The 23102-nt window shown below is 40.8% G+C and overlaps 1 protein-coding gene across 1 annotated transcript in view; it reads left to right on the top strand.

The window, feature by feature from the left end:
• The window catches only part of LOC135553154 (kinesin-like protein KIF6), a 117798-nt gene that overhangs the window by 73639 nt on the left and 21057 nt on the right, over positions 1-23102 (top strand). The window contains exons 6-8 of the mRNA XM_064985308.1: positions 17311-17361; positions 18120-18204; positions 20008-20143. Coding sequence (XP_064841380.1) covers positions 17311-17361; positions 18120-18204; positions 20008-20143 — 272 coding nt within the window. The remainder of the gene's footprint in view (positions 1-17310; positions 17362-18119; positions 18205-20007; positions 20144-23102) is intronic.

Raw genomic sequence — 23102 nt, 5'->3', positions numbered from 1 at the left:
CAAGTTTTAGAGCACTTTTCTTTCCGTAATCCCTTGGAAATGGATTACCTCAAACCTGTTCAAACAGCCACGAGCTACTGTGTGTTTTTATGACTTACTTTTGTCACAGTATAAAACATAAAACTTACTATGTGGTCTAAAACGTGTACACACAACCCTGTTCTAGAATGTTGGACCATTGGCTTTCATATTATTCAGATTCTAAACTATTCCACGTAGACTTACTATTGTGGCTCGGTAGCTATGGCTGTGTAGGGTGAAGTTGCACCTGAACACTGATCTTGGGTCAGGTTTGCATTTTCCCCACTAAGGGTTCAGGATGAGGGGATCTTAGATCTTAGATCTGTACCTAGGGAAACTTCACCCAGGAGCGATTGGGCTTTACACCACGCAGCCAGCAATGATTTAGGAGTGATGACTGGAAATTAAAGGGATGCCGAGTTTCAGCACCAACAGTATCCTCTTCTCCAGTATTAATGCAGTGTGATTGCCTCACATTTACAGTGCCTTCAGAAAGTATTCACACCCCTTGACGTTGTTGTGTTACAAAGTGGGATTAATATCAACGTGTAAGAAATACCCCTAAAAAAGGAATATTGATTAAATAAGTATTCTACCCCCTGAGACAATACATGTTAGAATCACCTTTGGCCTCATGGTGAAACCCCTGAGCTGATCTCCGGTAACTGAAGAAGGACACCAGTATCTTTGTAGTGCCTGGGTGTATTGATGCACCATCCAAAGTGTAAATAATAACTTCACCATGCTCAAAGGGATATTCAATGTCTGTTTTATTTTTACCTACAGTATCTACTAAAGGGTACCCTTCTTTACAAGGCATTGGAAATCCTCCCTGGTCTTTGTTGTTGAATCTGTTTTTTAAATTTGATGCTTGATTGGGGGACCTTACAGATATGTGTGGGGTATAGAGATGAGGTAGTCATCTCAAAAATCATGTTAAACACACAGAGTCCATGCAACTTATTATGTGACTTGTGAAGCAAATTATTACTCCTAAATGTATTTAGGCTTGCCATAACAAAGGGGTTGAATACTTATTCACTAACGCTGAGCAATTAGTGCTTTTTGAGTTCGTTTTGGTTAGATTATTAAAAGATAATCACTGTAATAAAAAAGAAGACAAATGCACTTTGCATTATGTGGGTTGAATACTGTAACAACACAGAATAAAACAATTAATAAGTCCCATGGTGTTAGTGACTGCCCATCACTTATTTAACATCATTTATTCACATTACTTTATTTTAATACAATATTTGTTTTATTTGATAACTTTATTTCAGATCTTTACCACCTTCAGTGCTCGGTTGGCTCCCCCAAGTCTGTCCCCAACCAATTTGATTTGGTGGTTTTAAGCATTTCAAATAGCTCTTTGTTGACAGTTGCTATCGTCCTCCATCAGCACCGGCTTCAACCCTACCTGCCCTAAACTCTCTCCTGGCCCCTTACACTAAGTCTGAATTTGTCCTGCTAGGTGGCCTAAACTAGGACATGCTTAATCCACCTGACCAAATCAATCAAATCAAATCAAATGTTATTTGTCACATACACATGGTTAGCAGATGTTAATGCGAGTGTAGCGAAATGCTTGTGCTCTAGTTCCGACAATGCAGTAATAACCAACAAGTAATCTAACTAACAATTCCTAATCTACTGTCTTATACACAGTGTAAAGGGATAAAGAATATGTACATAAGGATATATGAATGAGTGATGGTACAGAGCAGCATAGGCAAGATACAGTAGATGGCATCGAGTACAGTATATACATGTGAGATGAGTATGTAAACAAAGTGGCATAGTTAAAGTCCAAATGCAATGGGAGAGTTCTCTTGAGAGATAATATGGTCGGCATTTGATTGTGAGGAATTCTAGGCCAGGTGAACAAAAGGACTTGAGTTATTGTATGTTGTTACAATTACACCATGAGTGGCTAAATCATGAAACATTCACCCCGCCCTTCTTCTTACCAGAGAGATGTTTGTTCCTGTCAGCGCGATGCACTGAAAATCCCATTGGCTGTACGGACTCCAACAGCATGTCCCCAGCTAGCCTGGTCTCCGTGAAAGAGAGTATGTTACAAATCCGGATATCTCTTTGGAAAGCTATTCTTGCCCTAAATTCATTGACTTTGTTAACTAGGGACTGGACATTAGCAAGTAATATACTCAGAAGTGGTGGGTGGTGTGCGTGCATCCAAAGCCTCACTAGAAGAACGCTCCGGCACCCTCTCCTCTGACGGCGTTGTTTTGGGTCGGCTTCTGGAATCAGTTCAAATGCCCTTGGAGGTGCAGACAAAAGATGCGCTTTGGGAAAGTCGTATTCCTGGTCGTAGTGCTGGCAGTCCTGGTAAGGTGACATCTCTCTGATATCCAATAGTTCTTCCCAGCTGTATGTAATGACACAGGTTTTCTGGTCTAACAATGTAAGAAATAATACATAAAAAAACGAAATACTGCACAGTTTCCTAAGGACTTGAAGCAAAGCTGCCATCTCTATCGGTGCCATCAATATGCAAACATAACACACCCACATCAAACCACACCCCCAAGTCAGGTCTCGTTGGCTTTCAGTCATGGCTACTAGCATTTCTGAAGGAGCAATCTTCAAAACGAGACCAAATCAGGAACTGCAGTCACCCTTTAACATAGTTTAGTTTAGTTAGAGCATAGATGTGATCTAATTGTTAAATTGAGTTCACACACATTATGTCCGAAAGTAACTGTCGAGTGTTTCCAGATTCATATGAAATATGACCAGTAATGAATTACAATATTTAAATAATTACCATTGCTTGGAAGAAAAACTAAGTAGTAAAAAGCAGCTTTTCTGTGTTTGAATGTTGTGGGTGCACCCCAACAACAGGAATGATGTGGGCGTATATCTTTCATAAAAAATATTATTGACAAGTTAACAGCTGATTGGCTCAGCCAATGAGCCAACGTCACGTCACACATATTTGAAAAAGTCTGTTTCAAGTTTGAGGTGGGGTTTTGAAATAGTTTATTTCTCAAATCTATGCTTTGGCCACAAATACGAGTATAGGACAAGTCAACCAAATTATTTGCGTATGAGTTAACAGAATATTAGCTTTTATATATGGGTCGTTCTACAGAAGTGGTGTACATTGGGGGTTGGAAAAAAATGCAAATGTGTTTCCTATTTCTCCCAAATTTTCAGCCAAACCTCTTCAAACACTACCATCCTGAATTATTGGCACCCTAGGAAAATATGAACAATAAAGGCTGTGAAAAATATCATTGTTGTTTATCAGCTGAATTCCTTACCACCGCAAAATGTCTTCACCACTAAAACACATTGAAAAGTTGCAATAAAGGGAGAACCATGCAGAGTAGTGATACTTCTGATTAACCTTATATTACAGGTACATTTTTGAAAGTCTATTTTCATACCAAATTAACAAAATAGTAAAAACATGATTTTTATTTACCAGATTTTCAAAACTTTAAATTTAATTTAGAAAAATATAATCCCTATTGCTTTCAGTAAAATGTTGATTGTATAAATCAAAAAACTTGTTGATTGAATTACCTATGCATCTAATTAAATATATTGTTAGATGTTTTAATGAGCACTTTAATTATCTTTATGTTGGCAGAATAAAGATAGGTAAAATGATTTTGGTGTGTGTCAATATTAGACATAATTTAAGTACTCTAGATGGTTGTAGCTTGTTTTATACTGAGAAAAAATTTAAACGCAACATGTTTTATGAGCTGAAATAAGTGATCCTTGACAAATCACAAAAAAATGTATTTCTCTCAAATTTTGAGCACAAATTAGTTTACATCCATGTTAGTGAGCATTTCTCCTTTGCCAAGATAATACATACCAAGAAGCTGATTAAACAGCATGATCATTACACAGTTGCACCTTATGCTGTTGACAATAAAAGGCCAGTGTAAAATGTGCAGTTTTGTCACACAACACAATGCCATAGATGTCTCACAATGCCATAGATGTTTTGAGGGAGCGTGCAATTGGCATGCTAACTGCAGGAATGTCCACCAGAGCTGTTACCAGAACATTACATGTTTATTTTTCTAACATAAGCTGCCTCCAATGTCATTTTAGAGAACTTGTAAGTATGTCCAACCGGCCTCACAACCACAGACCACGGGTAACCATGTGCAACGGCTTCTAGGAGTAGTGGGTGGAGGAGTCAGGCGCAGAGAGCAGGTAGTTCAGAACGTGGATCTTTATTCCAAAGACAGTGAAAACGGACATGCCAAACACAAGGGCACATAAAATATCCAGTCCAAACAAACAGGACTAAACTGTCCGGAAAAATAGAATCCACAAATAATCCAACACCATGAACAGAAAACAAGCCCGCACAAAAGCTGGCGGGCCTAGTGCCCTTAAATAGCCCACAAACAAAACTAAACTCAAAACAGGTGTAACCAATCAGACCAAACTAACAGAAACAAAAAAGGGAATCAATGGCAGCTAGTCGGCCGGCGACGCCAAGCGCCGAGCGCCGCCCGAACAGGAAGAGGCACCATCTTCGACGGGATTCGTGACACCATGCCAGTCCAGAGCAACCACATCAAGCTTCTTCACCTGCGGTATCATCTGAGACTAGCCACCCGATTAACTTTGGGTTTGCACAACTGAAGAATTTCTGCACAAACGGTCAGAAAGTACCTCAGGGAAGCTAATCTGCGTGCTCGTCGTCCTCACCAGGGTCTTGACCTGACTGCAGTTTGGCTTTGTAACCGATTTCAGTGGGCAAAATGCACACCTTCGATGGCAATTGGCAACCTGGAGAAGTGTGCTCTTCACAGATGCATACTCACCAGACATGTCACCCATTGAACATGAAGATCCAAGAAGACCCAACCAGAGCCCGGACTTGAACCCGATCGAACGTCACTGGAGAGACCTGAAAATAACTGTGCAGCGACGCTCCCCATTCAACCTCCCCATACAACCTGAGAGTTTGAGAGGATCTTCAGAGAAGAATGGGAGAATCTTCCCGAATACAGGTGTGCCAAGCTTGTAGCGTCATACCCAAGAAGACAAGAGGCTGTCAAAGGTGCTTCAACAAAGTAGTGAGTAAAGGGTCTGAATACTTATGTAAATTTGATATTTGAGCTATTTATTTTTTATAAATTAGCAAACATTTCTAAAAACCTGCTCTGTCATTAATGGGGTATTGTGTGTAGAGTGATGAAGGAGGAAAAAAAACAATTGAATCAATTTTATAATAAGGCAGTAACGTATCAAAATGTGGAAAAAGTGAAGGGGTCTGAATACTTTTCGAATGCACTGTATATCGAATTGGCCACATGCTAAAATATCACAATATTTATTTTTAAAGGAACTAAAGTATACTGCTTCTCAAATTATGTGTGAAACTTTGATGGGGGATGAGGGCCTCAAAAAAAGGAACTCATCATGAGCGGCCGCAGTGGTTCGTGGGCCTGCGTACCCACATCCATACCCATTATTACAAGTTTAGATAGCTGGCCGCTAGACTAACTTACCAATCTAAAAATGTAACTGACATGGGCTAATTGAGTGACTGCTGATGCACAACCAAATGTCTAAATTGCACCTTGTGTATTCTATTATTCTAACTCTCAACAGTAAGTTGAGACCCCGACTGAGTTCCAAAAAACAAACAAAAAAACAATTAAATTATTATTGGTATTTTTTTATTGGCCTGCTGGTGTAGACTAATGCATGCAGTGTGGAACAAGAACCTTGAATATGACAATAGCTAAGTTTGCATGTGTTCTCACACAATAGCACAAGAAGCAAGTTTGCCATATCTCCAGTACACTCCTATACAGTTTGATCTTTGTAGCGTTTGTGTGTGTATGAGTACTATGGAATATTTTTTTGTTTCTCTCTCTGTGTGCGTGCGTGCCCTGATCAGAAGGCAGTTCACCACAAACCCGCTCTTTGGCTGTGCTGAAAGTCACCTGCTAGGGTTGGTGGCTTGCGCCCGTCACTCACTCTGAAGTGCCAGTGTACACCTAGCACACTGGAATTTGGGGGTATCATCACCGTTTTACAGTGGTTTTTCTCAGGTGTTGACACAGCTGTACACCAGAGGCGTCAATCACAAAAAAAATATTGTGATCTTGTCCAATGATGCCATTATGGAATTTTAAAGTTTGAAACATAGACAGTAGAAGCTAAGTTTCTTGGCTAGCTGTGTTGCAAAAATCATCCAGGTAGTTGGATAATCTGGTTCAGTCTGGATGACTTTTCAGGCAGGTTTATGGTCAGAAATGAACAGGTTTTGCCAAGCCACTGCACGTTTCTAAATCAATTCTATCCAAAACACCCTGCTGTGCAAATCAAACAAACTGAATTGAATATTGGCCTTTGTATTGGTATTTCATCAACTAAGGCATTGAATTCAAAAAGAATCCTGTCCCTTGACCCACATTTTATTGCAATTGTGTAAGAATATATTATAAGAATTACTCAAGACAAAAAAGACCAAACAAGGGTAACAGAATTGGATATTCTCACGTTATTATAATATTGAAGGCGTGGAATTGCATTTTTCCTACATGAAGGGCAGTGTTTATAGTGGAATGTAGTTACTTGCTTCTCCCTAACGGAAATGTGTGCCATAATATATTTAGCTCTGTGTGTTTTCCTTGCCGTTGAGGATGAGGACCCGGGACATTTTAGACTACCTGTGCCTCATTGTGGATGCAGAACAAAGAAAGAAAAAAATGTAGCATAATGTAGAAAGAGGCTTTGGTAAGGTTCGCCTCATGAGTGTACGTGGCATGAGGGTCAGTTACGGGGAGAAAAGAGTGAGAAAGAGATGTAGCTAGCTGAGACAGGGGTGCCTCAAGATTCCCCGGTTACCGGTGTTGTTCTTGGCCACAGCAATGTTTTTTTTCTGGAATCAAATCCTGCCAGAGACACACATGTTCCAAGCCCCCTGGCCCCAAAAGCACGGGGACAAAGCTCTATTTTGAAGAGGGGTGGGTGATGTATGTCTTCTGAAGGAGAAGAAAAGGTGCGGGCCAGTCGAAAAAAAAAACGAGCGGAGTCCCCCGATCTATTCGCCAGATGTGTAGGGATTTATGTGGTGCTGTCCTACTTTGCAGTAGGACAAATCCTATCTTCCCCCATCCTCTCCCACTTCTTGTGCCAAGGGGGTAGTGGCTCTACGTTTTTTGGGGACAGATCACAAGATATGTCAGGAGAGGAATGCAACATCAGTGTGGCTCTAGAGCCAGACCATACAGGTACTCATCATGTCAGTTGTGGCCCCCGCTGCTGTAGTCTCTCCTCAACATTTTACAATCTTTTAATATGGATAAATTATCCTCTCAGCAGATTTCATGAAATGATATACAGTATGTTTGATGTTAACGTAACTAACTGTCATGTTATGAATATTGTTATGTATTGTCTTGAAATAGAAATAGCTTCCAGGCTTCTCTTGGAAAATCTTGGAGATGTACATATAAATGTATGCACTGACGCAAATGCCCCCATTGACTTATGCATCTGTGATGAATATTCAAAGCTTTGTAGGCCTATGTGTGCATGGTATTGGGGCCAAGAGCTCACTGTGGTCTTTCGTGCGGCTGTTCACCTTTAACCTCCAGGCCACAGGAATTGGCAAATATTTGTGGAGACTTTCAGCTGGTAAGCTGTCCTTTATGATGACTGCGCGTCTCCCGACACGGAAAGGGGACCATGCAAGGGTTTGGAACGGGCCCTTGTGCTTTTCAGGCCCATGTACAGCCCCAAATCTGGCTGGGGAGGGAAGTGGAGGAGAGGGATGAAGTTTGCCTCTTTAGCCAGCCAAGTGTTTTTTTCAGAAATATAAAATCTCATCATTGTGAAGAACCAGGGACAGCAAAGCAGTCTGCCTGTTAATGGAACACTGAAGAGTCCACACACCGTGTATAACAGAATTATACACAGCTAAAAACGTCAGTCAATCTGTGTAAATTATTGATTTTAGCTTTTTCCACGTCAAGTAAAGAGGATATTCTTACAGCCACTTACACACAGAACACAAAACATAGTTCCTCAAAATATTTAGTCGGCAGAAACATGAAGATTGTCATCATTTGTTTCTTTTTTTTCTCAAAACTGCTGTCTCTTTCCCAGTGTGCAAAGCTGGTTGAAATAATGTCATAATGACCAGAAATTATGCAATTACAAAGAGATTACAGTACAACTGTTTGGAATCTGGTTGTAACGACGTCATTGCAACTAGTTTTGCCTGCTGGGCTCCCCTTTTCTATCTTGGTGTAGTGTTGCAGGATATTAGATAAGCACTTGACCACTTTACTCTTATTGACCTCTGAGAATCCCTGATTGATTCTCAGATGCTCCCCGCCATACAGAATCCTAAGCAATTTAACTTGCAGTAGGCTATTTGCCTGTTTGCATTTTGTAGCATTTCACGTCGTTGTCAACACCATTGTTGTCAACACCATCTTCTTAACCTGTGGTCGTATGGTCTACTTACTCATTGATACATAGCCTGTATAATGGATCTTGAAGGATGACTCAGCCTCAGCTGTGTAGGAGTTGTTGATGCAGTAAGCGCAATGTGTTTCAAGAGCACTGTGCTACTCTGCATTATATCTTAAAATATATCCGCTGTACAGTATATTATATAGCTATCGGTAGGCAATTTAGTCACAAACCTCTCTGATATATCCCAAATTCCATTATATATTATTTGAAATGTACGCTATTTGCAAAGTAAATTGTTACTTTTTCTCTCAACAAAAATGTATCCCCGATGACTGTAGTCGCTTTGGATGACAGCGATTGCTAAATGGCATATGTTATATGTCAGCATGTTACTGTATCCAACATAGTAAGACCTCAGTGCAACATGTTAAATCATTCATTGATGAATGGTATGTGTTGTTACTCCTACTTTATGGACTCTATAGCTAAGATGAGCTGACTTTTAACCCCTATGGATTTTGTATTACCTTTGAAGGAATTATTGGTTGTGTTCCACAGACGAACGCATGCCAGACCTTATAACACCTGATAGGTAATTTGCGTATCAACTAACCACATAATTTGTTATAGCAATCTGGTACCCGATGGCACAGTCGATAACATGGCATGCAACGATTGATGCATGCAACATCTGAGCAGGGGAACACGACATTACCTTAATTACGAGTCATGAAAGGTTTGCACTTCAGTAGGAATCCTAATTTTAAGCACTTCAGCAGTGTTTTATTTATGTTTCTCGTCTTTGCCCCGTACAATGGCTATTGGATGGTGGAGAGAATTATATCATGGCGACAGGGAGGCGACTCACGCACCTGTATGAGGCCTCTTGGACTTCGGTGAAAACCTCAAGCCAAAGTCCTCTCAGCATAGCAAATACCATTATTTCCATTCTTCCTCTCTCTTCTTCTTTCTGTCACTGCTCTTTTCCAACAACCTCTGCATGAGTCTTATCTAAAGTCATATCTAATTCATTTAATACTTCGCTATAACTCTCTTTCCAAGATGGCATTGCAGTTCAGACGTCTTTTGTCCTCGTCTTGTCGTGTCCCGTATATATATATATATTTACATATATTTACAACTTTTTTCATACATTTTTTTTTTTTTTTTAATTTTCCATAAACTCATCTTCTTCATGATGCTCTCTGCGCTTTTAACAGACCTCTGAGACTATCACAGTGCAGGTGCATTTATACGGAGACTTGATTACACACAGGTGGATTGTATTTATCATCATTAGTCATTTAGGTCAACATTGGATCATTCAGAGATCCTCATTGAACTTCTGGAGAGAGTTTGCTGCACTGAAAGTAAAGGGGCTGAATAATTTTGCACGCCCAATTTTTCAGTTTTTGATTTGTTAAAAAAGTTTGAAATATCCAATAAATGTCGTTCCACTTCATGATTGTGTCCCACTTGTTGTTGATTCTTCACAAAAAAATACAGTTTTATATCTTTATGTTTGAAGCCTGAAATGTGGCAAAAGGTCGCAAAGTTCAAGGCGGCCGAATACTTTCGCAAGGCACTGTACTACATACTGTTAGTTCATTTTAGTATACTGTTAACGAACGCTATCTTTTCAGTTGAGCATACTAGAGCTTCACCTGTCTACCGGAAGTTGATGCTGTTGCTATGCAACCTCTTGCTAGCTTGTTAGTTTAACAAATGACTAGCTAAACAAGTTATTGTTAAGTTATTTCGGGTGTGTTCATAAATTCAATCTAGAGTGCCAGAGTGTGCTCTGGGTGTTCGTAGATCCAGAGCGTTGTCAGATTATCCGCTTGTAAATTCAAAGCGTTTCGCTCTCGGAGTGTTCAGAGCGCACACTGGACGCTCTGGTCAAGGAGTAGGGTTGATCTGAGCGTTCAACGGTGGTCAATCACCCAAGCTAACTGGCTAACGTTGGCTAGCTACTTCCAGACACAAATGAGAGAACACCTCACTCTGACCATTTTACTCGCCCTAGCAGAGCTGGTTAGGCTGTCTTCATGTTATCCAAAGCTTTGGTGACTGTAAATGCGCTGCTGGCAACAATTTAATTACGCTTTTTTTGCCGACGGTTACGGACACCAGCCATATTCAACGGGTCTTGAGCATTCGTAAATTCATCAGTTATTCTGCTCAAGAGTGCTCTGAAATCGGAGTAGATAGCCATTGAATCTCCCGACTATACCACTTAGCTAAGAATTATGTAAATAATCAAGTTAATAAACGTTGGGTAGTTAGTAGATAGTTAATATGCTGCCATTAGTAGGAAACTAGCTAACATACCGGTACATACTGCTGAAAGGATAGCGAAGCTAACTAATTGTCAGCCAACATAACGTGTAACTTAACTTATTTGAAAAGGCATTACTTTCTTACATTTTTCAATATTTTCTTAACATTTGTTATATTTGTTAAAGCAATGAATTTGTATCTGCTCTCGTCGGACTTCGGCTGCATATTTTCCGCCATTTTTTTCCAATCTGAAAAGTTATGAAGCCACGCCCATTTTCTGAAGAATAGCTTTATGGGCCTTAAAAGCATGAAAATAGTGTCCAGGAACTTTTGGCATACTAACTATATTCATACTGTGGCCAATAAGCATACTATACACTCAATTCACGTCACAAATAGTACAGTTAGTGGGGTTAGTATGAGTATTCGAACACAGCTTGAGATTTCTGAGTTCCCAGTTCTGTGTTCCCAGTTGTTTTGAACGCGGCAATAATCACAATCCATACTACTAACAATACAAACTGATTGTCATAGCTAGCCATCATGCATGAATCTGCAGGTAGATAAAGATAAACTAGGTTAAACGTTAACTAGCTAGATAACATTAGGCTATAACTAGCAATGCAAATGGATCATACACGTTACATTAGCTTGGGAGCCAGCCAGCTAACGTTAGATAGCTAGCTAACAGTACTCTTCAACTTGCAATGAAAATGACTTTCTGATAAAATTTGAAACGTATAATATCTTAAAATGTAGCTACCTAGACTCTCTTACCCGTATACAAGGATGAACACTTCTCCCTCTCTGTCACAGATGCCATGGTTGCCCAAAGTTTGAAGATGTAATTCAGAAACAGGTGTTTTAAGTTTGTTAATAAGGCACATGAAAGTTCACATTTTCCAGAAGGCATTTCTGCCAAAAAAAAACGCATTTTGATTTTAAAAAAAAACATGTTTACATTCAATGCCTCTCCTGTGATGAAGTGACATGCGATATACACAGTTTTCTGAAAAAAGTCACTTCACAACCAAAATTACTCTACTAGTTGTATCTGTTTGGTTGGGGAATTAACCTGCTCGTTTATCATGCTGGGTATTTTCTAATACAACTTTTCACATAACACACATTACATGTCATTATTGATGACGCTTTCTCTGCCATCAGGCCAGCAACTCAGTTACTATCAGAGGCCTCATGATCGCGTGTCCTTTTCATAGGTGTCAGGGAGACTGGCAACAACGGAGGAGGACACAAGTACCTGTGTCGCATGACACACTTTTATTCTGAGGTCTTGCCTGACAAGCTGTGAAAATAGCAAGTGAACATTGAATGAAATTGATTTGTAGGTCGCTAAACCTTTGCAATCACATTTGCTGGACATGTTATTATACCCACCTTTGCTCTGTCTGGTAGGTCCCGACATCCATTCATGATCAGGGGATCAGTCTGGCACCCAACTGTGCACAGGGCCAATGATTGTCATCATCATCCCTCAATTATAAACATAGTTTGAGAAATAACATAATCTCGCTTGGAAGCTAATTCTATTTACAGATGTAGACTGACTTTTATGTAGACTGACTTTTATTTTGAAGATGAACCGCATATTCCACTATTGTGGCTAATCCTTATTGTGGCTAGCTTCACATAGGTAAGGGAAGCAAAGTGGGTGGAGGAGCAATATGCACGTGGAGCTGGGCAAAGGGTCCATAGTTTGTTGACATAATTGTAATCCAAACTTTAATTTACTCATTGTGACGCAGTGAGGCTCCAAACTCTGTTTTAGGCGATACTGATTTTATGACCAAAATTATCCTATTTACACTTTGTAGTCAATTTCTGACTCATATCGATGCAACAAGTGTTTTGTTGTTGGTTTTCAGGGGCAGTTGCTCTTTAGTGCCGTTTTAAGTTCTGTGCTGTGTGCCTCTTCTCCATGTTTTCAGTTGTCAGTACATGGGAATTCATGTCCCATTTCTTTTCAATGTGATGGCTCGTTGCAGTGATGTATTGTAGCGTGTTCATAGATATCCAGCAATCTGTTGTTAATGCCAAATATGGTGTTTGAGAGCTTATGCTTTGTACTTGCAGAGCAATCATTGTTCCATTTCATGACATTGAATCTTGAAGTCTGGTTCTAGTCTGGTTCTAAGCAAAAAAAGATACTCTCCCTGTCAACTGCGTTTATGTTCAGCAAACTTAACATCTGTAAATATTTGTATGAACATAACAAGATTCAACAACTGAGACATAAACTGAACAAGTTCCACAGACATGTGACTAACAGAAATGGAAAAATGTGTCCCTGAACAAAGGGGGAGGGGGGGAGTCAAAATCAAAAGTAACAGTCAGTATCTGGTGTGGCCACCAGCTGCATTAAGTACTGCAGTGCATCTCCTCCTCATGGACTGCACCAGAGTTGCCAGTTATTGCTGTGAGATGTTACACAATTGTTCCACCAAGGCCCCTGCAAGTTCCCGGATATTTCTGGGGGGAATGGCCCTAGCCCTCACCCTCCGATCCAACAGGTCTCAGACGTGGGATTGAGATCCAGGCTCTTCGCTGGCCATGGTAGAACACTGACATTCCTGTCTTGCAGGATATCATGCACAGAACGAGCAGTATGGCTGGTCGCATTGTCATGCTGGAGGGTCATGTCAGGATGTGCCTGCAGGAAGGGTACCACATGAGGGAGGAGGATGTCTTCCCTGTAACGCACAGCGTTGAGATTGCCTGCAATGACAACAAGCTCAGTCCGATGATGCTGTGACACACCGCTCCAAACCATGACGGACCCTCCACGCAAATCTGACCATCACCCCTGGTGAGACAAAACCACGACTCGTCAGTGAAGAGCACTTTTCGGCAGTCCTGTCTGGTCCAGCGATGGTGGGTTTGTGCCCATTGGTGATGTTGTTGCCGGTGATGTCTGGTGAGGACCTGCCTTACAACAGGCCTACAAGCCCTCAGTCCAGCGTCTCTCAGCCTATTGTGGGCAGTCTGAACACTAATAGGGGGATTGTGCATTCCTGATGTAACTCAGGCAGTTGTTTTTGCGATCCTGTACCTGTCCCGCAGGTGTGATGTTTGGATGTGTGTACCAATCCTGGGCAGGTGTTGTTACACGTGGTCTGCCACTGCGAGGTCAATCAGCTGTCCATCCTGTCGCCCTGTAGCGCTGTCTTAGGCGTCACACAGTACCGACATTCTAGTTCTGGCCAGAGCAATAAATTGCAGTCTTCATGCCTCCTTGCAGCATGCCTAAGGCACATTCACGCAGATGAGCAGGGACCCTGGGCATCTTTCTTTTGGTGTTTTTCAGTCAGTAGAAAGGCCTCTTTAGTGTCCTACGTTTTCATAACTGTGACCTTAATTGCATATCGTTTTTAAGCTGCTAGTGTCTTATCGACTGTTCCACAGGTGCATGTTCATTAGTTGTTTATGGTTCATTGAACAAGCATGGGAAACAGTGTTTAAACCCATTACAAGTTTGACTCGAGTCCAAGTCATATGACTCAAGTCCACACCACTGGTAATTTCTGGGATTGGAAATTCTTTCTGAAATTAATAAGAAATATCAAGTGAACTATACTCCACTTCTCAAAAAAGTTAGAAGGGAAGAATTAGATAGATGGCGGGATTTACCAGTTTCTCTAATTGGGTGGGTCTATTGTGTAAAGATTTAAAAAATCGTATGCGTTGTACCGTTCTGTAATTTTCACGTTAGCTTTTGATTAGATCATTTTTTACTTTACTTCCTGAACTCTATTTCTTGAACTGCGTTGTTGGTTAAGGGCTTGTAAGTAATCATTTCACTTTGTATTCGGGTGCAGGTGACAAATAAAATGTTATTTGATTCAAAATCTACCACTGATAAACTGTAGCTGGAGAGAAAGTGGGTATAAGGTTTAATTTCTTACATGTACTCTGTTCTTCAAGCTCTGATGGGGAATGATGAAGCTCCGAAGGCTTCCATAAAGTGGTATGATGACCTTGATCTCATTTTTAGGCTAAGCAATGGGGAAACATCTTTTTAGATGCTCAGCTTCTTTCATTTAACACAAGGCACAAGTTGATGCAAATCAATATTTTACATAGTCTACTTTACACCAGATATACTGTATTAGACACATTTTAGGGAGAGAAGGGTTTTGTATGATGTGCTCCCATGTAGCCTGTTGTTTTGTGTATGTGGAGGGAAAGGGGAGTGGTGGGAATAACTTGCCATTATCTGATTGTCATGGTTTGCTGATGATTGTTCAATTGTAAATATATATATATATATATACACAGTGGGGAGAACAAGTATTTGATACACTGCCCCGATTTTGCAGGTTTTCCTACTCACAAAGCATGTAGAGGTCTGTAATGTTTATCATAGGTACACTTCAACTGTGAGAGACGGAATCTAACAAAAAACAGACAAAAATCCAGAAAATCACATTGTATGATTTTTAAGTAATTAATTTGCATTTTATTGCATGACATAAGTATTTGATACATCAGAAAAGCAGAACTTAATATAATATCCCTCCAAAGATTTTCTATTGGGTTCAGTTCTGGATTCTGGCTAGGCCACTCCAGGACCTTGAGATGCTTCTTATGGAGCCACTCCTTAGTTGCCCTGGCTGTGTGTTTGGGGTTGTTGTCATGCTGGAAGACCCAGCCACGACCCATATTCAATGCTCTTACTGAGGGAGGGAGGAGGTTGTCCAAGATCTCGCGATACATGGCCCCATCCATCCTCCCCTCAATACGGTGCAGTCGTCCTGTCCCCTTCACAGAAAAGCATCCCCAAAGAATGTTTCCACCTCCATGCTTCACGTTTGGGATGGTGTTCTTTGGGTTGTACTCATCCTTCTTCTTCCGCCAAACACGGCGAGTGGAGTTTAAACCAAAAAGCTATATTTTTGTCTCATCAGACCACATGACCTTCTCCCATTCCTCCTCTGGATCATCAAGATGGTCATTGGCAAACTTTAGACGGGCCTGGACATGCGTTGGCTTGAGCAGGGGGACCTTGCGTGCGCTGACAGATTTTAATCCATGACAGCATAGTGTGTTACTAATGGTTTTCTTTGAGATTGGGGTCCCAGCTCTCTTCAGGTCATTGACCAGGTCCTGCCGTGTACTTCTGGGCTGATCCCTCACCTTCCCCATGATCATTGATGCCCACGAGGTGAGATCTTGCATGGAACCCCAGATTGAGGATGATTGACTGTCATCTTGAACTTCTTTAACCCTGATGTCCTTACACAGCTCTCTGGTCTTGGAGGTTGGAGTCTGTTTGATTGAATGTGTGGACATGATTCTTTTATACAGCAAACTAGTTCAAACAGGTGCAGTTAATACAGGTAATGAGTGGAGAACAGGAGGGCTTCTTAAAGAAAAACTAACAGATCTGTGAGAGCTGGAATTCTTACTGGTTGGTAGGTGATCAAATGCTTATGTCATGCAATAAAATTCAAATTAATTACTTAAAAATCATGCAATGTGATTTTCTGGATTTTTGTTTTAGATTCCTTCCCTCACAATTGAAGTGTACCTACGATAAAACATGACAGTCCTCTACATGCTTTGTAAATAGGAACCTGCAAAATCGGCAGTGTATCAAATACTTGTTCTCCCCTCTGTATAGTATCAATCATGCCCACAGTCATACCTATTTGCCCACTAACACGGAACAGCTGACAGCACCCATCTAAATGACCAGAGCATGCAATAAGTGTGAAATATTAAGCCCATTTCTCTTTAGAGACAGCATACCTACCCAATTGATTAATTAGCATGCAGAGCCTCAGACTATGCAAAAATATAACATTTTATAGTATGTGACATTTTGAAAATGTTGTATGCTTTAAAAGCCAGGATGTCATACTCTTTTCGGCTTTTCATTTCTAATTCGCTGCACACTGTTGAGGAAGAAAAGCATCATTTCAGACCACGTGTGTTTGACAACAGCTGATAATCAACTGGTAATTCGATTAGAGGACGGGCTGTAGCCAAATGAACAAATGGTGGGAAACGACACATTTGCCCATTAGATGATGCGTTCTCAGTATAGGTAAGCCTAGTATGTTGATATTTGGTGCTTAATGCATACATTTTTACTGAACAGTGGATTCTAAATGGTATGAAGTATGATTAGTACTTACACAGGGAAATTTCATTTTAGTAAGTAGTAGGCAGGACAGATTTCAGACACAGCCAACGACTCATACAAGACATTGTCACCAATGTTATGTTGAAAGAACGAGACTTGTTTTTATATGGCTTGGGTTTTTTCCAACTCAAACATTGTACAGACTTAGGTTCTCTTGGTTGATGAATAAAGGCCCACTACAGTTGAGTTGGTTAGTTTACATCATACACTTGCCGGGGATGAATGCCAGTTGGATAACAAGTGTTTGTAATGACGGAATGATGAATTGTAAATAACCTTGACCTTTTAAAATAACATTTTCACATATCTTCTTTCTCGCTCTCTATCTTGTCTCTTCATCTCACTCTTTCTTTATCCCCCTCCTCTCTTTCTACTCCCTTTCTATCTCCTCTTTCTTTTTCTCGCAGATAAACTGAAGAAGCAGTTGGAGTTGCATAGGATGCAGAGAGCCGCTCACGGTACATTGTCTTCCTAATGGTCAGAATGTGCATTTCTCCTCATCTGCAGTTAATTAGTTAGCCCAGAGCCAAACAATAGGAGGATAGTTTGGTCACACTGCCCATAATGGTAATTAAACCTTAATGGAAGTAAGTTTGCCAATGAAATATTCTTGATTCAAAACCTACATCCCAGCCCCATCTATTAACTTGTGAATCCAAGATGGCTTTTAGCAGACGTGTGCTAAGGGAATAGAGGAAAAATTTAGTTTAGTTGAATGTGACTGAAACAATGCCTGGACCAATTGAACCGAAATCAGCATACTCAATGGGCGTACATGACCACAATTGTTAGCCCCTATTTAAAAAATAATGTAGTAGAGACCTGCGATCTGAATTCCAGAGGACTGGAAACACGACTGGGTGGCAGAACTTTGACTGTACGTTTCATCCCCGTCGACTGACGAGAGGTCTGACGAGAGCAAGTCGGTTCCAAGTTTACAAACATTTCCCTCGGGTTCAGACGCCAAAGGTTTGTCTTGTTATTTGAGTTCCAAAGAATCAGAGAACACTCGGAACAGGCAGGCTTCCATTATTCGGGGACGGAATTTGAATACAGTATGTTGACTTCTCAGGAAATTACGGACACGAGCAAGCACACACACTCTACATTCTTGTGATTCTATTCTAGACATGTTTTGAAACATGTCTTAGAGTGTGTGTGTGTGTGGAGACTGAGAGAAGAATATAATTTATTTCATTTCCCCACATATACATAGGTGTCACTGTTAGCCCAGCAGAGGTAGAGGAGGTAGACCCTGTGGAAGAAAACATCCGCAGACAGATGGATGAGGAGAAGAAGAGGTAAGTCGGCTAAAATATGTGTATTTCAGAAACACAGACAAATGGGTTGATGTGCTTGTATGTGCCATTACACACATTATACAGTGCCTTCAGAAAGTATTCACACCCTGTGACTTTTTTCCCATTTGTTATAAATTGGGATTAATATTGATTGAATTGTCATTATTTTGTCAACGATCTACACAAAACACTCTAATGTCAAAGTGGAAGAAAAAATCTAATGTGTAAAAATATATGAAAATAAAACAATGTATCTTGATTACATAAGTATTGAACCCCCTAACACATGTTAGAATCACCTTTGGCAGCAATTCCATACCTGAATCTTGCAATATTTTCCCATTATTCTTTTCAAAATTCTTCAAGCTCTGTCAAATTGGTTGTTGATCATTGTTAGACAGCCATTTTCAGGTCTAGCCATGGACAGTTTGCAGTATTACTTTAGTGCCTTGTTGCAAACAGGATTTATGTTTTGGAATATTTGTATTCCTTTTCAGTCTGTCAATTAGGTTAGTATCGTGGAGTAACTACAATGTTGTTGATCCATCCTCAGTTTTCTCCTATCACAGCCATTAACTCTGTAACTGTTTTAAAGTCACGATTGATTGGTTTCTTGGTGAAATCCCTGAGCGGTGTCCTTCCTCTCAGGCAACTGAGTTGTATCTTTCTAGTGACTGGGTGTATAGATACTCCATCCAAAGTGGAATTAATAACTTCACCATGCTCAAAGAGATATTCAATGTGTGCTTTTTTTTACCCATCCACCAATAGGTGCCCTTCTTTGCGTGGCATTGGAAAACCTCCCTGGCCTTTATGGTTGAATCTGTCTTCGAAATTCACTGCTTGACTGAGGGACCTTACAGATAATTATATTTGTGGGGTACAGAGATGAGGTAGCCATTAAAAACTCTGTTTAAACACTGTTATTGAATACAGAGTGAGTGACTTGTTAAGCAAATGTTTACTCCCAAATTTAATTAATTATTGACATTTCAGCTTTCATTTTTTTATTTTTAACGTAATTCCACTTTGAAATTATGGGATTGTCACACCCTGACCATAGTTTATTTTGTATGTTTCTATGTTTTGGTTGGTCAGGTTGTGATCTGAGTGGGCATTCTATGTTGGATGTCTTGTTTGTCTATTTCTATGTCTGGCCTGATATGGTTCTCAATCAGAGGCAGGTGTTAGTCATTGTCTCTGATTGGGAACCATATTTAGGTAGCCTGGGTTTCACTGTGTATTTGTGGGTGATTGTTCCTGTCTCTGTGTTTTGCACCAGATAGGGCTGTTTTCGCACGTTTGTTATTTTGTTAGTTTAATCGTGTATAGTGCTTTATTAAAATGAATAACAACCACGCTGCATTTTGGTCCGGTCCTCCTACCCACAACGAAAGCCGTGACAGAGATATTGTGTTTAGGCCAGTGACAAAAATGTTTAATGTAATAATTTTTAAATTCAATGTGTGTGAATACTTTCTGAAGGCATTGTATGTGCATTGGGTGCATATGTTGTGAGGTCCATTGTAATTGCCAGTATTTCATAATACCTCAAAGTATAGAGCCTAACACATACATGGATCAAAGGTTATGAACCAAGGTATGTACTGGAGTGTTGGAGCGTCTGAGTTTACAGGACTCCACTTTACTTGACTTTGATTCTCAGATCTAGAACCCCATGAAAAGTAATGTTTCACTTAATGTGCTTTATAACAGTCAATCCGTCCACATAGATACAGAAGTATGGATTACTAGATATACTGTCATTGCATTCAATACCCTTGGTTTCCTGTCTCTTGTCAGTTACAAGAGCACCTTTGGCCATCTGAAAACACTGAAGATGGAGATTGAGCACCTGCAGCTGCTGCTGGAGCGATCAAAGGTGAAGCTCCAGAGAGATTTCCAGGATTGGTGGAGCCAGGAGGCCGCCAGGCTACAGGTGACCTCACTACCTCTCTTTGTCAGACGTCGTGGGATGCCACTACATAAAGCTGTCTTAAGCGTAATGCTTGTCATAGCATTTCAAGGGAGTTTATGGCAGTTTCTCACACTTTTAGGAGTGATGTGTGTGTCTCCTCGTGTCTATGTCTCTGCGTGCGTGCGTACGTGTGTGCGTGCAAGGCAATAGGGTAAGATTAGATAAGCTCATCCCCTCTGGCATTTAGCCACCGTTATCTTATTGCCGTGCACTAAGTTTAGTTTGGTTTCATATTAGGGCATGGAAACTGTAGAGCCACACCAATAGTTCAAAAATAGACAGGTTCATGCATGTAGGACCATAGCATCAGTCCTTGGCACTTTACAGAAATAACCAGACATGTAATCCTGTTAACTCCTCTGAAAGGGACACCCATGTTCTGGAATGACCCAAGAGGTGTAACCATAGCAACAGCACATAACACCAGTTACAGGAATAACCAGTCGTGTCCACACCCCAGACAGGTGCATGTCTAATGGTGTCTAATGACCCAGAGCACATATAGAGGGCACCCATATTTCTAGCTCTTCTGCAATTAATAATTCACACATTGTCTGGAAAATTCTCTATTGTATCTGTTTACCTACAGTGGTTCCTCCTTTAAAAGTTGCATCATTCTGCAGCACACCTTGCGGGATGTCGCAGAATTCTATGGCCATTGTTACCGTTAATGCTAATCAGTGCTAGTTTGACCACCAGAGGGCATCTTTGAGAAGCATTTGATAGCCTTCAATAGTGGCTGTACTAGAGAATGTAAAATCTTTTTTTGTAAGAACATAGTATATGGGATTGATTTTAAGAAATGTTGTTTAATTAATTTGATTAATATTATGGTGTTTCTATTCCAAGAAACTAAAATGAAACCCTCATGGTTTCCGAAAATAATGCACTGTACAACGTGACGGTTGCGTGTAGGCCACAGTACTAAGAGCATAACATTTCCACACCCTAATTGTAGTCTAACCAATACCCAAACGGAGATTCAGTGAAAATAAAAATCTCATTGACTTATCAAGACCAGTCCCCATGCTTGTCTCAGAGCAGCGTGAAACTGTGCTGAAATAGTTGACCCCAGTGGGTAGGCTATTGCTTCAAATTCTATTGCTTCTAACTTCAATATGCTTTTTAAGTAAATAAGACCTACACCACTTTTAACAGCACATTACTCAACACTAGTGAGACTCATTTCACCTATGGTAGGTCTTCAGTATATCGAAAAATGCTGTTGTTTTTAATGACGTGACTCTCCACCAATAATTACATTTAGACGATTGGAGGATTCAAAATTAAAGGACATTTTTCGTTATGGCAAATCTGATCTGTGAGAATATCTAAGGGGCTTTTATACAATTCTCAATTAATTAATAATAATAATCACTTTGTTTAAAAAATTACTATATTTTGGGGATTATTTCATTTTCATTTAACCAAGAGTGGCTATTTTCTCGCTCATTCTTGTACACGGGGTGAGACATTCTCAATCATTTGTAAATAAAGCCAGTTTTTTATTTAGAATTATTTTTGTTTTTAGAGGGAGAGAAACCAATAGCCGCCTCATAGGTCTCCCGGTGGCGGCGGGCACGGGTATCGAACCAGCATCTGTAGCAACGCAGTTTGCACTGAGATGCAATGATTATTTACAGGCTCTAACCTTTAATGCAAAAAAATATATTTGGTGAACAATAGGTAAGTAAAGAAAGCCTCACTACTGTTTGTAACTATGTACAGTAGCGAAGCGAGGCTATAAAAGTAGCGCGGCTACATACAGACACAGTTTAGTCAGGCCAATTGAGGTAGTATGTACATGTAGATATGGTTAAAGTGACTATGCATATATGATGAACAGAGTAGCAGTAGAGTAATGAGGGGTTGGCAGATAGCCCGGATAGCCAATGTGCGGGTGCACTGGTTGGTCAGGCCAATTGAGGTAGTATGTACATATGTACATGAATGTGTAGTTAAAGTGACTGTGCATATATGATAATCAGAGTAGCAGCAGCTTAAAAGAGGGGTTGGGTGGGGGCACACAATGCAAATAGTCTGAGTAGCCATTTGATTACCTGTTCAGGAGTCTAATGGCTTGGGGGTAAACTGTTGAGAAGCCTTTTTGTCCTAGTCTTGGCACTCCGGTACCAAATGCCATGCAGTAGTAGAGAGAACAGTCTATGACTGGGGTGGCTGGGGTCTTTGACAATTTTTAGGGCCTTCTTCTGACACCGCCAGGTGTAGAGGTCCTGGATGGTAGACAGCTTAGCCCCAGTGATGTACTGGGCCGTACGCACTACCCTCTGTAGTGCCTTGCGTTCGGAGGCCGAGCAATTGCCGTACCAGACAGTGATGCAACCATGCTCTCGATGTTGCAGCTGTAGATCCTTTTGAGGATCTCAGGACCCATGCCAAATCATTTCCGTCTCCTGGGGGGGAATAGGCTTTGTCGTGCCCTCTTCACGACTGTCTTGGTGTGTTTGGACCATCCTAGTTTGTTGGTGATATGGACACCAAGGAACTTGAAGCTCTCAACCTGCTCCACTACAGCCCCGTCGATGAGAATGGGGCGTACTCGGCACTCCTTGTCCTGTAGTCCACAATCATCTACTTCATCTTGGTTACGTTTAGGGATAGGTTGTTATTCAGGCACCACCCGACCAGGTCTCTGACCTCCCTGTCTCGTCATTGTCGGTGATCAGGCCTACCACTGTTGTGTCGTCTGCAAACTTAATGATGGCATTGGAGTCGTGCCTGGCAATGCAGTCGTAGGTGATCGGGAAGTACACGAGGGGACTGAGCACGCACCCCTGGGGGGCTCCAGTGTTGAGGATCAGCGTGGCAGATGTGTTGCTACCTACCCTTATCACCTGGAGGCGGGCCGTCAGGAAGTCCAGGATCAAGTTGCAGATGGAGGAGATTAGTCCCAGGATCC

The sequence above is a fragment of the Oncorhynchus masou genome, chromosome 2 (assembly GCF_036934945.1).
Source record: "Oncorhynchus masou masou isolate Uvic2021 chromosome 2, UVic_Omas_1.1, whole genome shotgun sequence".
NCBI classification, from domain to species: Eukaryota; Metazoa; Chordata; class Actinopteri; order Salmoniformes; family Salmonidae; genus Oncorhynchus; species Oncorhynchus masou.
Note: the sequence above shows the minus strand (reverse complement) of the source record. Positions and strands in the feature narration are given on the sequence as shown.